The sequence below is a fragment of the Sceloporus occidentalis genome, unplaced genomic scaffold (genome assembly GCF_023333645.1).
Source record: "Sceloporus occidentalis isolate IW3139 unplaced genomic scaffold, rSceOcc1.0.p SCAF_4, whole genome shotgun sequence".
Classification (NCBI taxonomy): domain Eukaryota; kingdom Metazoa; phylum Chordata; class Lepidosauria; order Squamata; family Phrynosomatidae; genus Sceloporus; species Sceloporus occidentalis.
The window spans coordinates 130,546,617-130,566,748 of NW_028316984.1; the positions used below are offsets into that span (position 1 = coordinate 130,546,617).

The 20,132-nt window shown below is 37.8% G+C and overlaps 1 protein-coding gene across 1 annotated transcript in view; it reads left to right on the forward strand.

The window, feature by feature from the left end:
* The window catches only part of LOC149314612 (exostosin-2), a 128,561-nt gene that overhangs the window by 61,768 nt on the left and 46,661 nt on the right, over window positions 1–20,132 (forward strand). Inside the window, exons 8-9 of the mRNA XM_089521484.1 lie at window positions 12,965–13,096; window positions 19,708–19,897. Coding sequence (XP_089377610.1) covers window positions 12,965–13,096; window positions 19,708–19,897 — 322 coding nt within the window. The remainder of the gene's footprint in view (window positions 1–12,964; window positions 13,097–19,707; window positions 19,898–20,132) is intronic.

Here is a 20,132-nt window from a genome sequence, read left to right on the forward strand (position 1 = left end):
TGGCAGTAGTCCTTTTAAGTAGACTTGGAGTTAAAAGACCATAAAAACTTCCATGTGGGGTCAGTCTCATGGTGCATTGACCTCATCATTCTCTAACAGGGACAAGTTAAGATCCGTGGGGGAGTTCACAAGTGGGGCAGAGCAGTGATATCAGTCTCCCTTTCCCACGTATTCAGTTTTAAACTACCATGGGCTAAATTCAATATTAATCTTAACTAAAGTAGCCCCATTGAGTAAATGTCAAATTTACAATACATTGAATTAGCCCAGTATATGCAGTAGGCTAAGGGGCCTAACTACCCTAAAGATACCAGATCCCATCTGATCTTGGAAGCTAAGCAGGGTCAGCCTTAGTTAGTACTTGGATGGGAGACTGACAATAAATGCCAGGTGCTGTCAGCTATGTTTCAGAGGAAGGAACTGGTAAAACAATTCTTGAGTATTCGTTGCCTAAGAAACCCCTGTGCAATTTACGAGGTTGCCATTGTTAGAATTATGGTTTTGGTTATTTGTTGTTAAATCAGTTTAGCAGTTTAGCAGCAGTGACAAGCATGTACTCCACAGGTATTTGGTAAAAACAACTAGATCTGAGCTTATTGTAAATAAACAGGATACATTGGTAGGTAAAAAGAAACTTAATTTATTGCTACATCTAGGTTCTACAAAATAACTAATCAGGAGAGAAAACTATACTTGGTAGAAAAGTCCCTACAGCTGATTCTCATATGTGTAAGTAAGAAAAAAAAAGATCTTTAGTAGCATGACCTGGTTTCTGCATCCATGCTTGGTGAGAGCAGAGAGAGGAAGAGAACAGGGAACATAGAATCATAGAGTTGGAAGAGACCACAAGGGCCATCCAGTCCAACTCCCTGCTATGCAGGAACTCTCACTCAAAGCATCCCTGACAGATGGCCATTCAGCCTCTGTTTAAAGACCTCCAAGGAAGGAGACTCCACTACACTCCGAGGAAATGTGTTCCACTGTCGAACAGCCCTTACTGTCACGAGGTTCCTCCTGATGTTGAGGTGGAATCTCTTTTCCTGTAGTTTGCATCCATTGTTCCGGGTTCTAGTCTCTGGAGCAGCAGAAAACAAGCTTGCTCGCTCTTCAATATGACATCCCTTCAAATATTTTAACAGCTATCATATCACCTCTTAACCTTCTCTTCTCCAGGCTAAACCTCCCCAGCTCCCTAAGTCATTCCTCATAGGGCATGGTGGTGGATTCACATATGTAGTGCTGGTTTTGCTTTGCTTTCCTATCCTCTTGTGTAGTCAGGCTTGGGTATAGGGAAGTGGAAGTCCCTTATTGTGTGTTTCCCTGATCTATTCTGACCATGGAGAAGTACAGAGGAACAACCACAACCATCGTTTCTAAGAGGCAAAAAATGAAGGAGAACAATCTGGTCTCAGCCATTGTTTTTGTAGAGTATATGGGAAGGAATGAAGGAACTACTGGGAGGGAGAGGACAAGGACAAGCAGGAAGATATCCTACATATCCTACTATCCAATAGGGAAGTTATGAGTTTGCTGTGTAATTTTGGTGCATGAGTCAGAAGTGAGAGGTAGCCATGGAAATGAATGAGTGTAGAAATAAAATTAATTGCAATTGAGGTCTTGTTTTAGTAGAACAAAATACTGTTTAAAAGAATTAATTACTGTATCCTGCCTAAACAGTACAAATAATCTTTAATCCTAACTAAACAGATACAATAACCTGAAATTTGTGAGAAGTGTATTCATATTGGTGCAAGTTTTTAGTTAGCATTTTAGAAGATGTTGATGTTAAATTTGCACTGATTCTTAACTTCAGACATAGTGTGCTATTAACCATAGGGGCCATATTAAAACAAATCATGGCCAAAAAGTTGAAGTAGTTGAAGTAATGTATCTGGGTTGGCAGAGTTACTTTGAGAAGACTAAAACATGAATAATGGAAAAGTTTTATTCAAGCTGGGGAAAGCTGCAGTGCTGTTACAACAGCAACCTCTGTCTGTGTGACCTGATGGCAGTAAACAATGTATAGATTTTCTATAACCCTTTTTCAAACAGAAAGCCATTAAAGTAACTTCTTCCCACATGAAAATAGTAGCAATTCAGAACCTCATAAACTGTGTGAAGTGTGGCACTCTGGGAACACTTGACTCTTGAAATGGGGCAAAATCTTACAACACTATGGCGCCTGACTGTTCGGTTAGACAGTTAACTTTTATTGCTTTCTTCCAAGTTCTTTCACCTTTTCTCTTGGCTGACTTTTTTTTCTTTTCTGAGTAAAACTTCGGCCTAGGTGATTGATGGAAATCAAAAGTTTACCACCAACTGAATGTAATCTGGTGATATAAGAAAGGGAAAAATGGGGAAACCACCAAGGAGGAATTCAAACAAATAGCAAGCATGTGTAGGGTTAAAGTCAGAAAAGCTAAACTCAGGCTTGCTAGAGAAGTTAAGAACAATAAAAAGGGCTTTTTTTGGATATGTTCGCAGCAAAAGGAAGAAGGAGGAAATGATAGGGCCACTATGTGGAGAAATGAAACACACAGATATAGGATGGGGGACACCTGGCTGAATGAAACTATGTGTGAAAGGGATCTGGGAGTCCAAGTAGACCACAAATTGAACATGAGTTAACAGTGCAATGCAGCATGTAACAAGGCCAATGCAATTTTAGGCTGCATCAATAGATGTATAGTGTCTAGATGAAGGGAAGTAATAGTGCCATTGTACTCTGCTCTGGTCAGGCCCCATCTGGAATATTGTGTCCTGTTCTGGGCAACACAATTCAAAAAGGACATTGAGAAACTGGAGCGTGTCCAAAGGGGGATGACCCAAATGGTGAAGGGTCTGGAAACCAAGGCGGGGTACAAACCGCCGCTTTGCGGCGGTCTGCCGCCGCCGCCGGTAGGTCCATGGGGGAGCCGGAGCCTTCAGACGGCGTGGCTCCTGCGCGGACCGAAAAAGAAGCTCCAAAATGGAGCTTCTTTTTCAGTCGCGTTTGTGACGTAGCGAGGCGCCAGGGGCGCACTCACTAGGTCATAAAGGCTGAGACACGTCCGGACGCTCAGCGTCCGATACGTAAAGATGGCGGCGCCCATGTGGAAGGGGCGCCGCCATCTTGTACGTATAGGATACGTACTAGGGTTAGGGGGGTGCGGAAGCACCGCCCCTTCCTAACCCTAGTACGTATCCTATACGTACTATATGGCGGTTTATATCCCGCCAAAGTCTTAAGAGGAACGACTTAGGGAGCTGAGGATGTTTAGCCTGGAGAAGAGAAGGTTAAGAGGTGATATGATAGCCCTGTTTAAATATTTGAAGGGATGTCATATTGAGGAGGGAACAAGCTTGTTTTCTGCTGCTCCAGAGAACAGGATCCAGAACAATGGATGCAAGCTACAGGAAAAGAGATTCCACCTCAACATTAGGAGAAACCTCCTGACAGTAAAGGCTGTTCGACAGTGGAACACACTCCTTTGGAGTGTGGTGGAATCTCCCTCCTTGGAGGTGTTTAAGCAGAGGCTGGATGACCATCTGTCGGGGATGCTTTGATTGAGATTTCCTGCATGACAGGGGGTTGGACTGGATGGCCCTTGTAGTCTATTCCCAGCTGTATGATTCTATGTTAATTTTGCTTTTTCATACCACTCAAAAATAGAAAGAATCTTTCTGATTCTGGAGAAGGTTTAAAACATTTCTTTTTTATTTAGGCAAGGCTTTCTTTGCTTGGTTATTTCATTTCACACATTTAAATTGTTTTAGTGTAAAAGTTTACTGAAAATGGTTGAACTGCTCATCCTTTTTGTGGTGTAGAAACCTGTCCTTATTCATTCCATATTATTTCTGCCTCTGGTACTTTCTGTTAAAGAAGTAATACCAAGGAACCCATCTACTTTTTAACTGAGGTATACCTGTAGATAGTTAGTTATGAAGGTTGAAAGTCTAGACCAGAAGACTGTTGTTTAAATGCATCTTTTATTAGCAAATAGAATATTAGGGAGCAAATTCATATCGTATTAACACACACCCCCTCACAAACACAAACTAATAATGGTTAATAAATCCATTCCAAAAGGAGTGTGTTCGCAGTTGTTCAGTTGAGAAAAGCTATCAACTCAGAAGTAAGTTCCATTGAATTCAGTGGTGTGTGGAACTGCAATTTAAAAATAAACTTGAACAAAGATATTTTGCCTGATCTATAAAATGCCAGAAAGGTTATTCTATGGCAGGTTTCTGGTGTGATTCAGTCTCAAGAGACTTGCAGACCCCAGAAAGATGGCCTACAACTCTGGGATGGGGGTGGGCAACTCAGCTTTTCAAAGCCCTTCAGCAGTTGCTGAATTTCAACTCTTCCTAGCCCCATCTAGCATGGCAAGTGGTCAGGGTTTATGGGAATTGTAGTCTGGCAAAATCTAGAGAGTGATCAATTCTTCACTCTGCTCTGGAGAAACCAAGCAAAAGACAGAGTTCCAGGTATTGTGGTGAATTCCATTTCAATATAAGGTAGAAGAAAAGGTGAGTTCAGCAGCAACTGAATTCATATTTAAAATCTGCCTTCAAGTTTTCTTTTTCCCAGATGGCATGTCCTAGATAAATGTTGTGCCATCTGAACATAGCCATAAGCTGTGTATCCTTTTACTCTAGATTTTTCAAATTGCAAGCTCTGCAGAAAGAAAAAGAAAAATCAATGATTCCTTTGATGAATTAAGGAAGGCACATATCTTCCTAAGTAGCAGAATTTCCTACTCTGCTCAGTTATGTTCTATGCTGGATAGAACTGGATGACTGACTGGGCATGCTAATCAGTTTATTTTCTGGAAAAGCAAACAAGGTAGGAGGAAGCATTGAGGCCTGAAAACATCTGGAAATTTGCAATCCCTCAGAAAGTGTTGAATGCTACCTTTTAAAGAAACTAAAATCAAGAAAGGATTGCCATTTTTGTGAGGTTCATTTTTTAAAAAAATTAATTGCATATAGGCTATAAATATAGAAGCTGAACAAGATGTATGGAAAGTGGAAGCTGTTTGTTGTTTGAGTTAAAATGTTTATATAGTCTCAGTTAACAAAACCTCTGATAAAGACGCTCCTTTTTACGAAGTATTTTTACAAAGTGGGGAGCAGGTAAGACTGCTTCAGCAGATACCTCCAGCATATTAAAGATGCGTAGATCTATAAGTTGGGCTGCTAAAATGGAGAGCATATGAAAAGTAGAGGGTAATGAAAGGTGCAATTCTGAAAGTGCTTGCAAGCAATCTCTAGAAGGTTCAAAATACTTTTGTTTACTTATTGAAGGCTTATTTGACCTGTGTGTTTATTTCACATATGCATGTTGTCAGCTTTGGATAAATTGCTCTTTTTTGTGGGGTAGGAAGCAATACTTGTTTTTTTTTCATATTGTTACTCACTCTGGTACCAAATTTTCTGTCGAAGAAGTTATACCCATGAACACATCAACTTCATTAACTTCATTGAGGTATACCTGTAACCGGTGGGTGACTCCAGTGAGACTAAAGGCTATTTGCAGGGATGATGATGATGATGATGATGATGATGATGATGATGATTTTCATTTTGTTTAAAGTACAGTGTGAGCACATAGTATACTGTGCAGAAAATACCAGTCATTTGAATTAAACAATAAAAGTTTCCAGCAGCATGCTACAACTTCTTAATCTTATTTCATCCACTAATTTGTATCTCCAAGAACATGGTGCTCCCCAGATGTGTTTAACTCTGTTATTACAGCAGAGCTGTATTTGTGGTGCTAATTTTTCTTCTCAGTTAGAAAGTCAGTCCAATAGGTTTAAATATTACTTGGCCATCTGTGTATGTTACACTTCCCCTCTCTCTTTTGGATCTTCAAGTATTAATACTCAGCCAGTATAATGAAGGGCATAAACTTTGCTCACTGTCCCATACATACACATACTTCTGTTGGCTGATATTGTTCCTTAGGGAAGTCTTTAAATTTAAGTACTTCTGGACACTTAAATGTGTTGGAGATTTCTGCAGAAACAATTAAGTTAAGAAGTTAAGGCCAGACCACTTTAGGTATGCTACTTGGTAAGTGTGTTTCCTTTGCAGTTTTCAGAATCAATTTTGTTCTGTGCCCTTACAAATTCTGTTTGTTGCAATTTGTATTAGACAGAAGCTGCTGATTTTTCTTTAATATCCATTGCTTAAACTAAATCAAAATTGGCAGTGGATTAAAATGTCAGGAAAAAGCCACATGGGATATATAGTCACAAGAAATATAATATGTATATGAATGTATTTGAAAGTAACATGACACAGCAAAAGTTATTGAATTGTCACACAGGTGTTGTAAGTAATGTAATTAGAAGGTCCTGAAAGCCAAGGACATATGAGGCAATGACAAAGTGAAAAGGTGCAAATTGATATCACCTGAGAGTCATTGAGTGGACAGTAATGTATGATGCAATGTGAGGTCTAGATTGAGCCAAGTATGGTATGTCAATCATAATGTATGTACACGCCCAGGAGGTGGCAACTGTATAATGAATAGAGAGACAAATGTCTATATAAACAATAATGTATGGCAATACTTTTTGTGGGTATTGAGGAGTATAGTAGTGTGGGTATTGAGGAGTATAGTAGTGTGGGTATTGAGGAGTATAGTAGTGAGAGTTTTGTGAGTAGTGAATTGTTTTGTGCATAGTGTATATAGTAGAATAAAAGTAGATCTTTTTAAGAAGACTACTGTGTTGACTGGTGTCTTGAGAGCTGAACTAGAACCAGCAGACTCCAGAGAAGATTGGAAGACATCTTCAGCCAATTCTCAGAGCTACTGGTCAAACTGGTTGTTCTTCCGCTGACCAAGGGGGTGAGAGTGAAAGCCTGGAGAAGAGCTGCAACTCCCATCATCCCTAACATAAAATGCAATGATAACAAAAGAATGTGCCATTAATTTAGATCTTTGTGCTTTGGGATTGGGACAGTTTTTGTTTTGTGACACAAACAGCAGACTCTTAAAAGAAATTGTATCAACATTTACACGCACCTGTAATTCTTATTTGTATTGTTTATTAAGAGCTAGAGTAGAAACCCACTGGGTGACTTGGGTAAGTCATGCTTTCTCAGCCTCAGGGGAAAGCAATGACAAACCTCTTCTGAACAAATCTTGCCAAGAAAACTTCATGATAGATTCATCTTAGTTGAAAACAAAGGCAAACAACAAGAAGAGTAGTATTTGATTATTCTAGAGAGCTGTTACAAAAAAACAACAAAGCATCCTGTTGTTATGTACAGTTAAGGTCACATTTGCCCTTTAATTCAGTGTGCCTTGTTCCCATGTAAGTGTTTGTCAGTTTGAAACCCACACCACTCATGGCTACTGTTTAATGTTACTGTCACATGAGTAAAAAACAAGTGTAATAACTGAAGGGCTTGTTTAGATGTATAGCCAGGCTATAATCTATTTTGCAACATAGACTCCAACCATACATGGAGAGAGAAATCTCAGAGGTTCAAGCGGGGCTCAGGAAAGGAAGAGGCACTAGGGACCACATTGCAAACATGTGATGGCTAATGGGGCACACCAGGGAATTCCAAAAGAACATCAGTATGTGCTTTACAGAATATAGCAAAGCCTTTGGCTGGATAGGTCATGAAAGGCTATGGAATGCCCTTAAAGACATGGGAATGCCAACACATCTGATAGTCCTGATAAGGAATCTGTACTCCGGTCAAGAGGCTACTGTCAGAACAAGGAGAAACAGAATGGTTCCCAATTGGCAAAGGGTTCAGACAAGGCTGCATCCTTTCACCCTATCTTTTCAACTTGTATGCAGAACATATTATAAGAAAAACAGGCTTGAACACAGAAGAAGGAGGAGTGAAAATAGGAGGAAGGAATATCAACAATCTAAAGATATGCAGATAGTTTTTTATGGGTTTTTAAAGCTTTAAAAAGGCCATTAAGACGGATCTCTTCCGGCAGGCCTTCCCGGAATAAAATGCTCAGCCACAAATAAGACTTCTCGTCTAGTGAACTCTGCCCATGATGATTTTATTTAGCTTAACTGGTTTAATATGTAGTTTGGTTCTCTGTGTCTCTGACTGATGCAGTGACTAGGGATGGCATCTCTCCTCTAAATGCCTGCTTGGAGTCGGTAATGAGCTGGATGAGGGAAAACAAACTCAGTTTGAATCCAGAGAAAACGGAAGTACTAGTGATAGGTTCCCCGGGTCCGGGTAGTGAAATTTGTCTACCTGTCCTGAATGGGGTCACGCTCCCCCTGAAGGACTCAGTTCGCAGCTTGGGAGTGCTTCTGGATTCGTTGCTCCAATTGACATCTCAAGTGGATGCGACGGTCAGAGGCGCTTGTTACCAGCTTCGGTTGATACGCCAGCTGCGATCCTACCTGGACCGGAGGGACCTTGAAACTGTAGTACACGCTCTGGTAACCTCTCGATTGGACTTCTGTAATGCGCTCTACATGGGGCAACCCTTGTACCAAACCCGGAAGCTTCAATTAGTGTAGAACATGGCTGCAAGATTGGTCGCTGGATGTTCCAGGGCAGACCACATAACACCTATCTTGAAACATCTCCATTGGCTGCCTATTCGCTTCCGGGCCCAATACAAGGGGTTGGTAGTTACCTATAAAGCCCTAAATGGCTTGGGCCCAGGGTACTTGGAGGACCGCCTCTCTCCATATAATCTGCCCCGCACACTCGCTGAGGGTCCCAACTGTGCAATATGCGGTGACCTCGCAAAGGGCCTTTTCCATTTTGGCCCCAAAATTATGGAACAACCTTCCCGATGAGCTCCATTCTACCACCTCCCTTGATCTTTTTAAAAAGAATCTTAAGACCTTTTTCTTTTGCCAAGCTTTCCCCCCATGAGATGTGACATCATGTCCTTTCCCCTTATTTTGTAATTGACTTTTGTAAGGTTTTACGGTTCCTCAACTCAGCAGGCTGTGTAATTATTTTTAACATGATATTTTTATATATTGTTTTTATTGCTATGTATGTACTTTGATGTTGGAATTTTAATCTGTACGCCACTTTGATCATTACGGAAAAGCGGGATAAAAATAAAATCTATGATGATGATGATGATTATTATTATTTATTCTTACACTGTTTAATCTTGTTTTAAGGGGGGCATTATGTATATTTGGATGTATTTTAACCTGTTGTAAGCCGCTTTGATTGCCTGGCAAAAAGCGGGATAGAAATAAAAATTTTATTTATTATTTATTATTATTTTTCAGGCTATGTGGCCATGTTCTAGAAGATGCCAGCCACAGATGCTGGCAAAACGTCAGGAATAAAATCTTCTAGAACATGGCCACATAGCCCGAAAAACCCACAAAAAACCATGGCTATGCCGGCCATGAAAGCCTTCGACTTCACATATGCAGAGGACACCTAGTACTAGCAGAAAACTTCAAAGACCTGGAACACCTATTAAAGAAGATCAAAGAAGAAAGTGCAAAGGCAGGCTTAATGCTGAACATAAAGAAAACATAAATAATTACCACTGAGGACCTTCACAAGTTCAACCTTGACAATGAAGAAATAGAAATATTAAAAAAATTACCATACCTGGGATCAAATATTGGGGACTGCAGTCAGGAAACCAGAACAAAATTAAGAATGGGAAGGGTGGCTATGAATGAACTAGAAAAGTTTCTAAAATGCAAGGATATACATCTCAACACAAAGGTTAGAATCATACAAGCCATCGTATTCCCTATTATCATGTATGGATGTGAGAGCTGGATAGTTAAGAAAGATGATAGGAAGAAAATCCATTCATTTAAGATGTGGTGCTGGAGAAAACTGCTGAGGATTCCATGGACAGCCAAAAGGACAAACAAATGGGTCCTGGAACAAATCAAGCCGGAAACCTCCCTGGAAGCCAAGATGACCAAACTGAGGCTGTTGTACTTTGAACACATCATGAGAAGGAAGGAGTCATTGGAAAGACAATAATACTGGGAAAGGTGGAGGGAAGAGAGGAAGGCCACATGCCAGATGGATGAACTCTACAGGTATGGTGTTGCAGAAATTAAGCAGAGCAGTGGAGGACAGGGAATCATGGAGATGTCTCATTATAGGGTCGCCATGAGTTGAGATCTACTCGAAGGCAGACAACAACAATCTATGGAATGCGTTCCACAGGGAAGGTCTCCTGGTATCAACATTGCTATCTTCTAAGCAGCAAGCAAAACTCATTTTATTATCCCAGGACTTTACATTTCTGGCATTTAAAACAATCATGGAGAGAGTCTGTTTTTATTTCGCTGGGATTCTAAAACATGCTTATTGTTGTTATTGTTGATATTTATATGCACCAACCTAGAATGAAAGGTCATATATTAATACTTCAAAGTTAAGTAAGTAAATGCTAGAAGCCCACACCTATAGTTATCAGAAATAACTGCATGAAGGATCTGTGCTTTGGACCTAGGAGGGTTCTCTGCACAGATAATCACTAATTGGAGGCTAAACTACTATGTCAGAATGAAAGAGAAGTGTTCACTTTTGCTTGATTAATGCAAGTTGGTGATTTTACTTATTTGTATTGCATCATTTAGTTGCTTCTCATTGCTTCCCCATCCGTCCTGTCTTTAAAAAAAAAAAGCTTCAGTAGAAAGGTGGCATTTTTCAGTTCATTTGGGGATGGATTGCCTGTGACATGGTTTTTGATGTTAGATGTTGGTGTGTCTAACCCCCTCAAAGCCACTAGCTGTTTTATTGTTTTAAAATACATAGTTTTTTAAAAAATTATATCTACAGAGAGGGGTTTTTTTCAGTTAAAACATTAAAAAGAGGCCTGGGAGAAGAGAAATGAGGAGGAGGATTAAAACATCATGAAAATAAGAGAGTGAGAGATTGGACACACCTACTTTGAGTGCACTGGGCCTCAAACAGATGGACCCAAAATACCACTGTTGAGACGCATTGGGAGTGTGGCGTTTATACTTTTTTTAAAGTATTTTTGAAATTTTACAAAACAAAACAGATTTAATATTCTTTCCATACATACATGCACTTTTGCATCTTATTCATTTTTTTTACAAAAAATCCTACAAAAAATTGCTACCTTCCAAACTTCTTTATACCAATCCTCCAATTTCACAGTTATTTTTGATTTCCAATTTCTTGCTATGATTAATCTTGCAGCAGTAAACAAATTTGTTACAAGGTTTTTTCCTTCTTTCCATTCTACTTCATTATATATTGATAACAATACTATGTTTGGTTTTCTATCTTTATATTCATAATATTTTCTATCTCTAATATTACTATTTCCCAAATTTTTTTGTACATATTTACATTGCCACCACATATGTATATATGATCCTACTTCCTGACAGCCTCTCCAACAATATTTTGAATTATCTTTGTTTATATTATGTAGTCTCACTGGTGTCAAATACCATTTCCAAATCAATTTATAATAATTTTCCTTAATTTTCACCAATAAATTTTTCAGTTGTCTTTGTTCCCAAATCTTATTCCATTCATTATCACAGATTTTACATCCTAATTCACCCTCCCATATTTCTTTTAAAATAATTTGATTTAATTTTTTCCTCTTATTTTCCATTAATATTTTATAAATTTTACTAGTTGTACCTTTCATATTTTCATTTTCCTCCATTTCTTTTCCTTTCTGGATTATTTGTTCAAATTGTGTATATTTTCCTTTTTCTATATTTTTTTTCTTCCAATTTTTTAAACCATTGTTCTATTTGCATAAAATGTTACCAGGACATATTTATTCTCCTAAGTTTTTCTTTTATATTTTCTTTTCCTATTTTTAATTCCATCCAATTTTCTATTTTATCTGTTTTCCTTTCCTTTAATTCTTTATCTAATAAATCTTTTAAATTTGGGGGGAAAGATTTTTCCATTATTATTGGTGTTATCATTGAGTTTTCATTCATTAATCCTTTTTTATATTTATTCCATATTTCTAATATATTTTTCATAAATGGGTTTTCAATTTCTTTAATTTTTTTCCTACTAAATTCTTTTTTTAAAAAAATTCTCTATACAACACACACCCCAAACACAGTCAGAAGCCTGCCCCAACCCAGAAGAGTGAGGCCAAAATTGAGTGGGGAAAAACTGCTCCTTTTTGGCGACTTAGTTCAGGACTATGGTGGCAGCCTGGATTGGGACCAGGCACGTGTGGTTGCTATGGACCCAGTGCGAATGATGGTGGCGCAGCCCCAGCCCAGACCTTTTGGGCTGTCTGCTTGAGCCCCCAGTTCATATGCTGGCCAAATATACTGGTTAAAGAAAACTTTAACATTTCCAGCAGGAGTAAAATATTTTTGGAATACTATGGAAAAAAAGGGGAAATAGCCTGAATCATTGTATGTTTGACCAGTGTCAAACCCACTCTTACCAATCGCAGTGATTTGCCAGAGGAGTGAGTGGTACTTGTTCAGTTAAATGGGAGAAAGTAAAGAGTTATGTTCAGTATGGGCCCTTGCATCTAGCATCCAGGACCTAGGGCCACTTTCACCTTAGTCTAAGGTTTCTACAAGCAGTTTTAGATTTCTGTCCCTTCCCTGTCACTGAACTGAGCAGGAAGAAAGAAGGAATGGGGGATAGATAAACAGACAGAATGAAAGACCAGGATTGGAGAGGAAAATGTGGAAAAGAGAAGATGGCAGAAAGAGCAAAGAGAATGTCTCTGGTCACCACCAGCTTGCAATCCCAAAAAGATTATTGGTAAATGACTATAACCTATAATGGAAAATAGGTTCTGCACTCGTGTCACCTTCCTCCTTAGCTGTGATCCTAATGACCTGTATACTTTGTTCCCTCTTAACATTTGGAGGTAATGAGAAACAAATCTGATATTTGAGATTTGCTCTCTGAGATAATTGTGGTATGAAAATATCATCATACTCCATGTTGGGAGAAAAGCAGGATATAAATCCAATAAATTAAAATAAATAAATTATTTTTTTTGCAGGCACGATGGTTCTGGGAAGCTTATTTTCAGTCAATGAAAACGATTGCATTGGCCACCCTCAAAATTATCAATGACAGGATTTACCCATATGCTGCCACATCATATGAAGAATGGAATGATCCCCCAGTAATTGTAAGTACATTTTTTAAAAATAGAATATGTTGAACATGTTTAAAAAGGAAGTCTCTTAGAATGATTTTTTTATTTTGTTAATTAACAAACAATTGACTTTACTTAAGTTTATTTTAAAAAATAACCTGCATTTCCAAGAAGAAATTTGACTATATTAGTGTCTTACATTGTTTAATTATCACCCATTTTCTCTTAAAATGATGTTTTAAATGACTTTTAAAAATTGTACACAGAAAGAATAAAAAATAAGACACTTACAGGTAGACTTAATTTTTCCTATTTATTAAGTTACTATAAGTAGGACATCCACTTTGACCCATTACAGACAGGTGTTAATATGCGTCCCTCCACATTAGCTGGGGTTAGGGGCAGATGACACCTGTGAATGTGGAAAAACTGCAAATAACAAAAAAACACTATGTTTTTACCTGAGAGATTACCTCTCTGGGAATCTCTAGGTCCTTCAGTCAATTTGGTTGAAATTGACCATAGAGTTGCGCTGGAGGACCTAGATATTCCTAGAGAGTACATATTAATAAAATCCATGAATAATCAAATCAACAAAAGTCAAAGCCACAAATGTGGAGGGAAAGGTGTATTCTTAAAAGAAATTGATGTGCTATAACATTTGATTGTCTTTGTGACCTGTACTCTGGGGAAAAAACAACTGGTAGAATGGAATATGAAGAAACAGAATCATCTCCCATTCGCAAGATTGTCAGACAAGTGTGCACCACAGCTGTTCAATTTATATCCAGAATGTATCATACAGAAATAGGAATTAGATCTGGAGGAAGGAGCTATCGAAATAGGCGAAGAAACATCATTGATTTAAGATAGGCAAATGACACCATATTACTTGTTGGACAATAGCAAAGGCTTGGAATGATCACTGATTAAAAATCAAGGAAGAGAGTTCAAAAGCAGGGTTATAGCTGAATATTTTTTAAAAAGAAAACCAAAAATTATGACTGTAGATGATAAAGATATCAAAATAAAGATTTTCTATATCTTGGGTCAGACATTAATCAAAATGGAGTCTACAATCAAGAAATCAAAAGAATACTAGGAAGGGCAGATATGAATGAACCAGATAATATTCCTAGGTACAATGACACATCATTAAATACTAAAGACAGAATTATCTATGCCATAATATCTCTGATTTACTGTATATACTCGACTATAAGTTGAGAAATTTATGCCCCAAAATGGACTCCAAAATCATGGGTCGACTTATATACAGGGCAAACATGGGCTGACAAACTGATGGACTCATTTGACTCTTCATATTGTTTTTAAATTTCTCTGTTCAAAAGAAAGCAGTCAGAAGAGAAGTTCTAAGCCTATATTTAAGCACTAGCTTGCAAAATGATTGGTTCTCTTTTTCATGGTGCCATTGGATTTTAAATATGGCTGTCATAAATTATATTTTAAACACTGTTATTTTAATACCCACTTGGAGAATCACTATATACAGAGCAATAAATGTACTTAGTAAATCTCCATTATGAATGATTGCCAAAGAGCAGCCTTGCTGTGAGACAGGAAAAGGAACCTTTACTAAATGAAATAACAGATAATTGTTCAAATAATGACTTGTGTATAGGTTAAAGAAGGATAAGAGCTTATACAGAGAATGGTCTCATGGCATGTTCAGTTTTGCTGCTAGAAATAAGCAAGCCTACTTCTGTCAGTCTCATTAATGGATGACTGTTTGAGTCAGTATGCATATTGCTGTGAGCTCTGGGGATAAGCAGATTATAGGGACAAATAAATAATAAAAGATTAGATCTCCAAATGGGCTTTGATTCCTATCTTTCCCTCTGCTGCAGCCAAGTGCAACCTATCTTTCTCCAAGTCTAAACCAGCTCTGTGTGTGATATTTTCTGCATATATGTTGACAAATTAGGGTGATGGAATGCAGCCTTCCCTGATACCATTTTTGATTGGGAACTATTTTGTTTTTCCGTATTTTGTTCTAATTGTAGCCTCTTGTCTTGAGTACTGGTCACACAGCATGCCTCAGAGGAAGGCAATGGCAAACCTCCTTTGAACAAATCTTGCCAAGAAAACACCATGAAAGGTTTGCCTTAGGGTTGCTACAAGTTGTAAATGATTCGAAGGGACACAACAAAAGTACATTATAGTTAGTGGCTAGATAGGGAATTATCCATTTACCACCTATTACAGGTTGGTTTGACAAATCAAAGGACTTATGTTAATCATGGTCAAGATTTCAACCCAAATTACAATGTACAGGCAACCCAAAGTTTGTTTATATAAATGGATAGCAGTAAGCCAAAACAATACATTGAGGATCACAATACCTTAGCTCAGTTTTTTAAATTTTGTCTTCCATAATCTGTGAGGCTTTTTTGTGTGTGATTGTGGGTTTTGGCTGTACTTAGATTTCTGACACAGGGCTACAACCTGCATTTGTCCTACTTGGAGTAGACCCATTGAATTGAATTAGACTTACTAATAACTAAGTTAAATCCCATTGATTTTAGTGGGTCTGCTCTAGATAGACTAATGGTGGATTTAACCTGTAAACTGAAATATAAAAAATATTTATTTTTCATTTATTTTACTGCTGGATTTAATTATGTGAAGTGTGTGTACAGTGTTGCACATCTGTATAAATGTCTCCCAAAGTAGAGGAATAGGTAGTTATAGACAGGTCATAGCCACGTTTAACTATTTTAAACTGCTATCTCATTCCTACTTATATGAGAAAAAGACCCATTGAACTCAGTGGGACTATAATTGGTGCATAACAGTAATTAAAGTGAAGTCACATCCTGATATATTTTAGTATTATGGATAATTAACATATGTGGTAGACCAGTAGAATTCAAAATTGTCTTTTGACAGAGAGGCGGTGTAAAAATAAAGCTTTTATTTTATTTATTATTACAATGAAATGGTAAACTATAGACTTGCAGATTAGGAAGTAAAATTGATACTAGAGAGATTAGTTTCATTAAAACTCCTCAGTTTTGCCATTTATGGGTGGGAAGCATGATGAAATGCTTTCTTAAAGTGTTTAATGGCAATTCATCATGGATAGTAGAGCAAAACTGAATAAATAAAAGCACTTCTTGTCAAGTAATTTATAGTGGAAAACTCATCCTCAAAAAATTATTTTGTAGAGACAACCTATAGATAGAATTTCATCAGTAAAGGGTGATGCAGATAGCATTTTAATCAGTGTATTGTTCAGCCATGTAAATAGTTTAACGTCTGTGTGAACATCCAACAGCTACCGTAATCTACATACCAGTGTGGTCAACTGCAACAAGGATAGGGCCCACTTTTTGTCCAAGTATCTAAAGGTTGCACTTCTTTTCTGGTTTAAAACACATGAAAATACAGAACAAAAGGTTTCCTATTTGAATTTAAGCTAGTTGATTTTGTTAGTCCCTTGCACTGTTAGTGCATTTAACATGGGTTGTGTTTTCAGCTGCTGCTGGGATTTGGTGAAAAGCCCTGAGTTGAATGTTTCAACTGTTCAGTTTTTGTCAGGTACATGGGGGAGTACAAAAAGGGGGTTGTGGGCTATACTTTGACCATCTCTAATTAGAGATGTGAAGGCCTGTAAAAAAAAACACCTGGATTTTTTAAAAGTTGCTTTTTTAAAAATAAAAAAACTTTTCTCCTCCAGAAAAATTGGGGAAAAGTGGATTATGATCTTCTTTTAGAACAAAAAAAAAATACAATATTTAAGACAAGGTGCTACATAAGAGGTAAATAAAAGATGTACAGTATCAGATCATTGCAATTCCTGATTTGAGCTGCATCTGCATGCAGAAATAATCCAGTTTGACACTGTTTTAACTGCCATGACTCAGAGCTATAAGATTCTAGGAATTGTAGTTTTGTGAGATAGTTATCCTTCTCTATCAGAGAGCTTTGGTGCCACAATAAACTACAATTATCAGGATTCCCTAGCAGTTATAGTGATGTTAAACTGGATTATTTCTGGAGTGCAGACTGAGCCTTGATTTCCTTTTCTCGGTTCTTCTTCTTATTATTACTATTATTATTAATAGCATTTATTTATATTCCACTTTTTCTCAAAGAAATCAAAGCCGATTACAGTAATAAAATAACATACAATTGGAAATGACAATGTAATATTTCCTTGACTATGGAATATTAGTGGAATCAAAACAATCTCTGTTTTCTTTGGTTTTTATTGAGGAGTGTTCCTGTTACTACAGTATTTGTAAAACACATAGGTCCCATTTACACTACAGAAATAAACCGGTGTAGAAGCGGTTCTTAAAATAGATATGTGTTGCACTCAGTTAAAAGCTGTGGGAGGGGATTGCTTAGTCTGAGGCAAAGGAAAATGATTCTCTCTTAGCAAATGGAAAGTTTAAAAGTGGATTTCTTTTTGGCTAATGGCAGTCTCACACAAATGGGTTGCTTCGTAGAGAAATGTTCCTATTAAAAAAAAATATCCCCAACGAAAGAACAGTTTCCCAGGCTTCCATTCAGGTTCTGGATTCATTGCTTTGGCTTCTATTGCTGTCTGCGGAGAGGAGACCAGACCGCTGTCAAACAGCCAAGAATTTCAGACCAAGCAATGTGAGATCACTGTTGCAAAGTTGACACTTGCAATCTGATATGGCTTATACATAAAACTGATTCACAATTGTTAGCATACCAATCTTGGGTTAAGTACTGTGACTTTTGTCATGACTATTAGCTGAATGAGGCCTGAGAAAAGGGAGAGTTGCATAGGATTGCTTTAGTCATAGCTGAACATCATCACTTTGTCAAAGATGGTGATGGATGATTATGCCATTGGTAGCAGTTGCTTTGGTCGGAAGGTGAAAATGAGCATTCAGTCAAGTGTCCAATAAAGGACTGATGTGACTAAAACAAATATTTGTTGTCACATTCTCCATTTTTGGGAAGACCATTTCTCACATCATTTATCAATTTCGTGCCCTATGTCCATAATTGGTATTTAATTAGGCTTCTGTTGAGTTGATTACTTGCATTGTTTGCCTTTTTCTAACAGAATTCTAAAAGACACAAGTAAATCATGGAGGTTTAAATTTGCCCAATTTCCTGCCGAAAGTGAGGTCAAAAGGTGCCAGACTGTAGACGCACTTTTCAGGCAGACAGCAGGGGGCTGGCTCTTAGTGGTGCTTCAGCTATGTCTAAATGCCTTTTTGAAATGTTATTCTCAAATAAGGGGGGATGATTTGGGGGGGGTTCACTGTTGGATGTCATGGCAGTAGAACATTCTCTTTCACCTAGCTCATCCATTCTTTCTAGCACCATAAGAAATAATGTACCTAACTGATGTAAAAGAGGCTTCATAGATTTTATGTCTTTGAGGAAAACATCTCAAACATACAGCAGCCTTTATCTGAAGAAATGGAATATCTGCCTATACTTTAAAATCCAGTTGTTCAGATGTTCTGATCTCGTTATTCAGACATTGTTTGAAAGAAAATGTGAAATACACTAATCAGAATTTCTTTCACAGTCATAGCACCAGTAAATAAAATGTTGCCTTCATGATATGGCTCATTTGAGAAGCACAGGTATTGAGATTTGTAGTAGTGCACCCAGAGGACTTGATCTGTCTATAATAACTGTGAAGTGAATTGTGGTGCATTGCTCCATAGGAGTGCACATGTACTCTTGAATGTGTAGCTATGTCAACTAAAGTCCAAAACATACTACAGGAATAATCCAGTTTGAGACCACTTTAACTGCCCTGGCTCAGTGCTAGGGAATCTTGAAAACTGTAGTTTATTGTGGCATAAGAGCTGTCTGACAGAGAAAGCTAAATGTCTCACAAAACTACACTTCCCAGAATTCCTTAGCACGGAGCCAGGGCAGTTAAAGCGATCTCAAACGGGATTATTTCTGCAGTGCGTTTTGGACCTTAATTTGCTTCATTAAATTGGCAGTATTTAAAAATAAGTCTTTAAAAATGTTTAGGGGATATTCTTGTCAAAAATAAGGTGGCAGGAAAACTTTGAATGTCATCTTTGCCTCTCTTGATTTTTTTATGCTTAAATGGTAGACTACTTGAAACCATACAGAAGAACTATTTTTGTTTAAACTAGCTTTTTATCCTTCTATATTGAATGAATAGTAGTTTTCCTTTATATTTGTGCCCATTTTATGTCAGATTTATAAATTTGCTTCTATTTACTTCATTTGGCTCCAGAAATTGTGGTACTAGACTGGCTTTCTGTTTGTTGTCCTAGTCTGACTTAATATAAAATCTAAGCTGTGTTTTGGAAAGAGAGATGTGGAGAAAGCGAGCCAGGGAAGTCAAATCATGAAACCCTCCAGTGTACCTTCCTCTGATCTTTCTTTCTGTATTATGTCCAACATACCTGAACACACTTGGTGGTTAATTATGGCAGGAAAATGCATACAATATATGTTTAACAGAGATTGGTTTCCTGCCACAGAAACATGCTTTTAAACTCTGCCCCCCTCCTGAAAAAATTAAGGTGTTTTAAAAAGTGGTCTGATCTGACCTCTAACTATGGAAATCACAGTTTGTCTTTCTGTTTCTCTATTATAGCTCAAAGTGTCTTTGGTTTGACCTCTCATCTTTTCTCTTGCAGAAATGGAGCAGTGTAAGCAATCCACTCTTTCTCCCATTGATCCCACCTCAGTCACAAGGCTTCACTGCTATTGTATTGACCTATGATCGGGTGGAGAGTCTCTTTCGGGTCATCACCGAGGTCTCAAAAGTGCCAAGCCTCTCCAAGTTGTTAGTAGTTTGGAACAATCAGAATAAAGTCCCACCAGAAGGTAATGCATTTTAATGTCTTAACAGCTTACATTTGTACGTGCCATTTTGAAAGAAAAGTGGTATATATATATATATATATATATATATGGGAGTCATTCAAGTCACTGGTGTACAGTTGCCCCTCCTTTTTCACGTGGGATCCATTCTGGACCCCCTTGTGAAAACAGAGTTTTGCTTCTATTCATTGGCTTGAATATAGGCATGGGTGTGTGTGGGCATGTGGGCACATGCCAC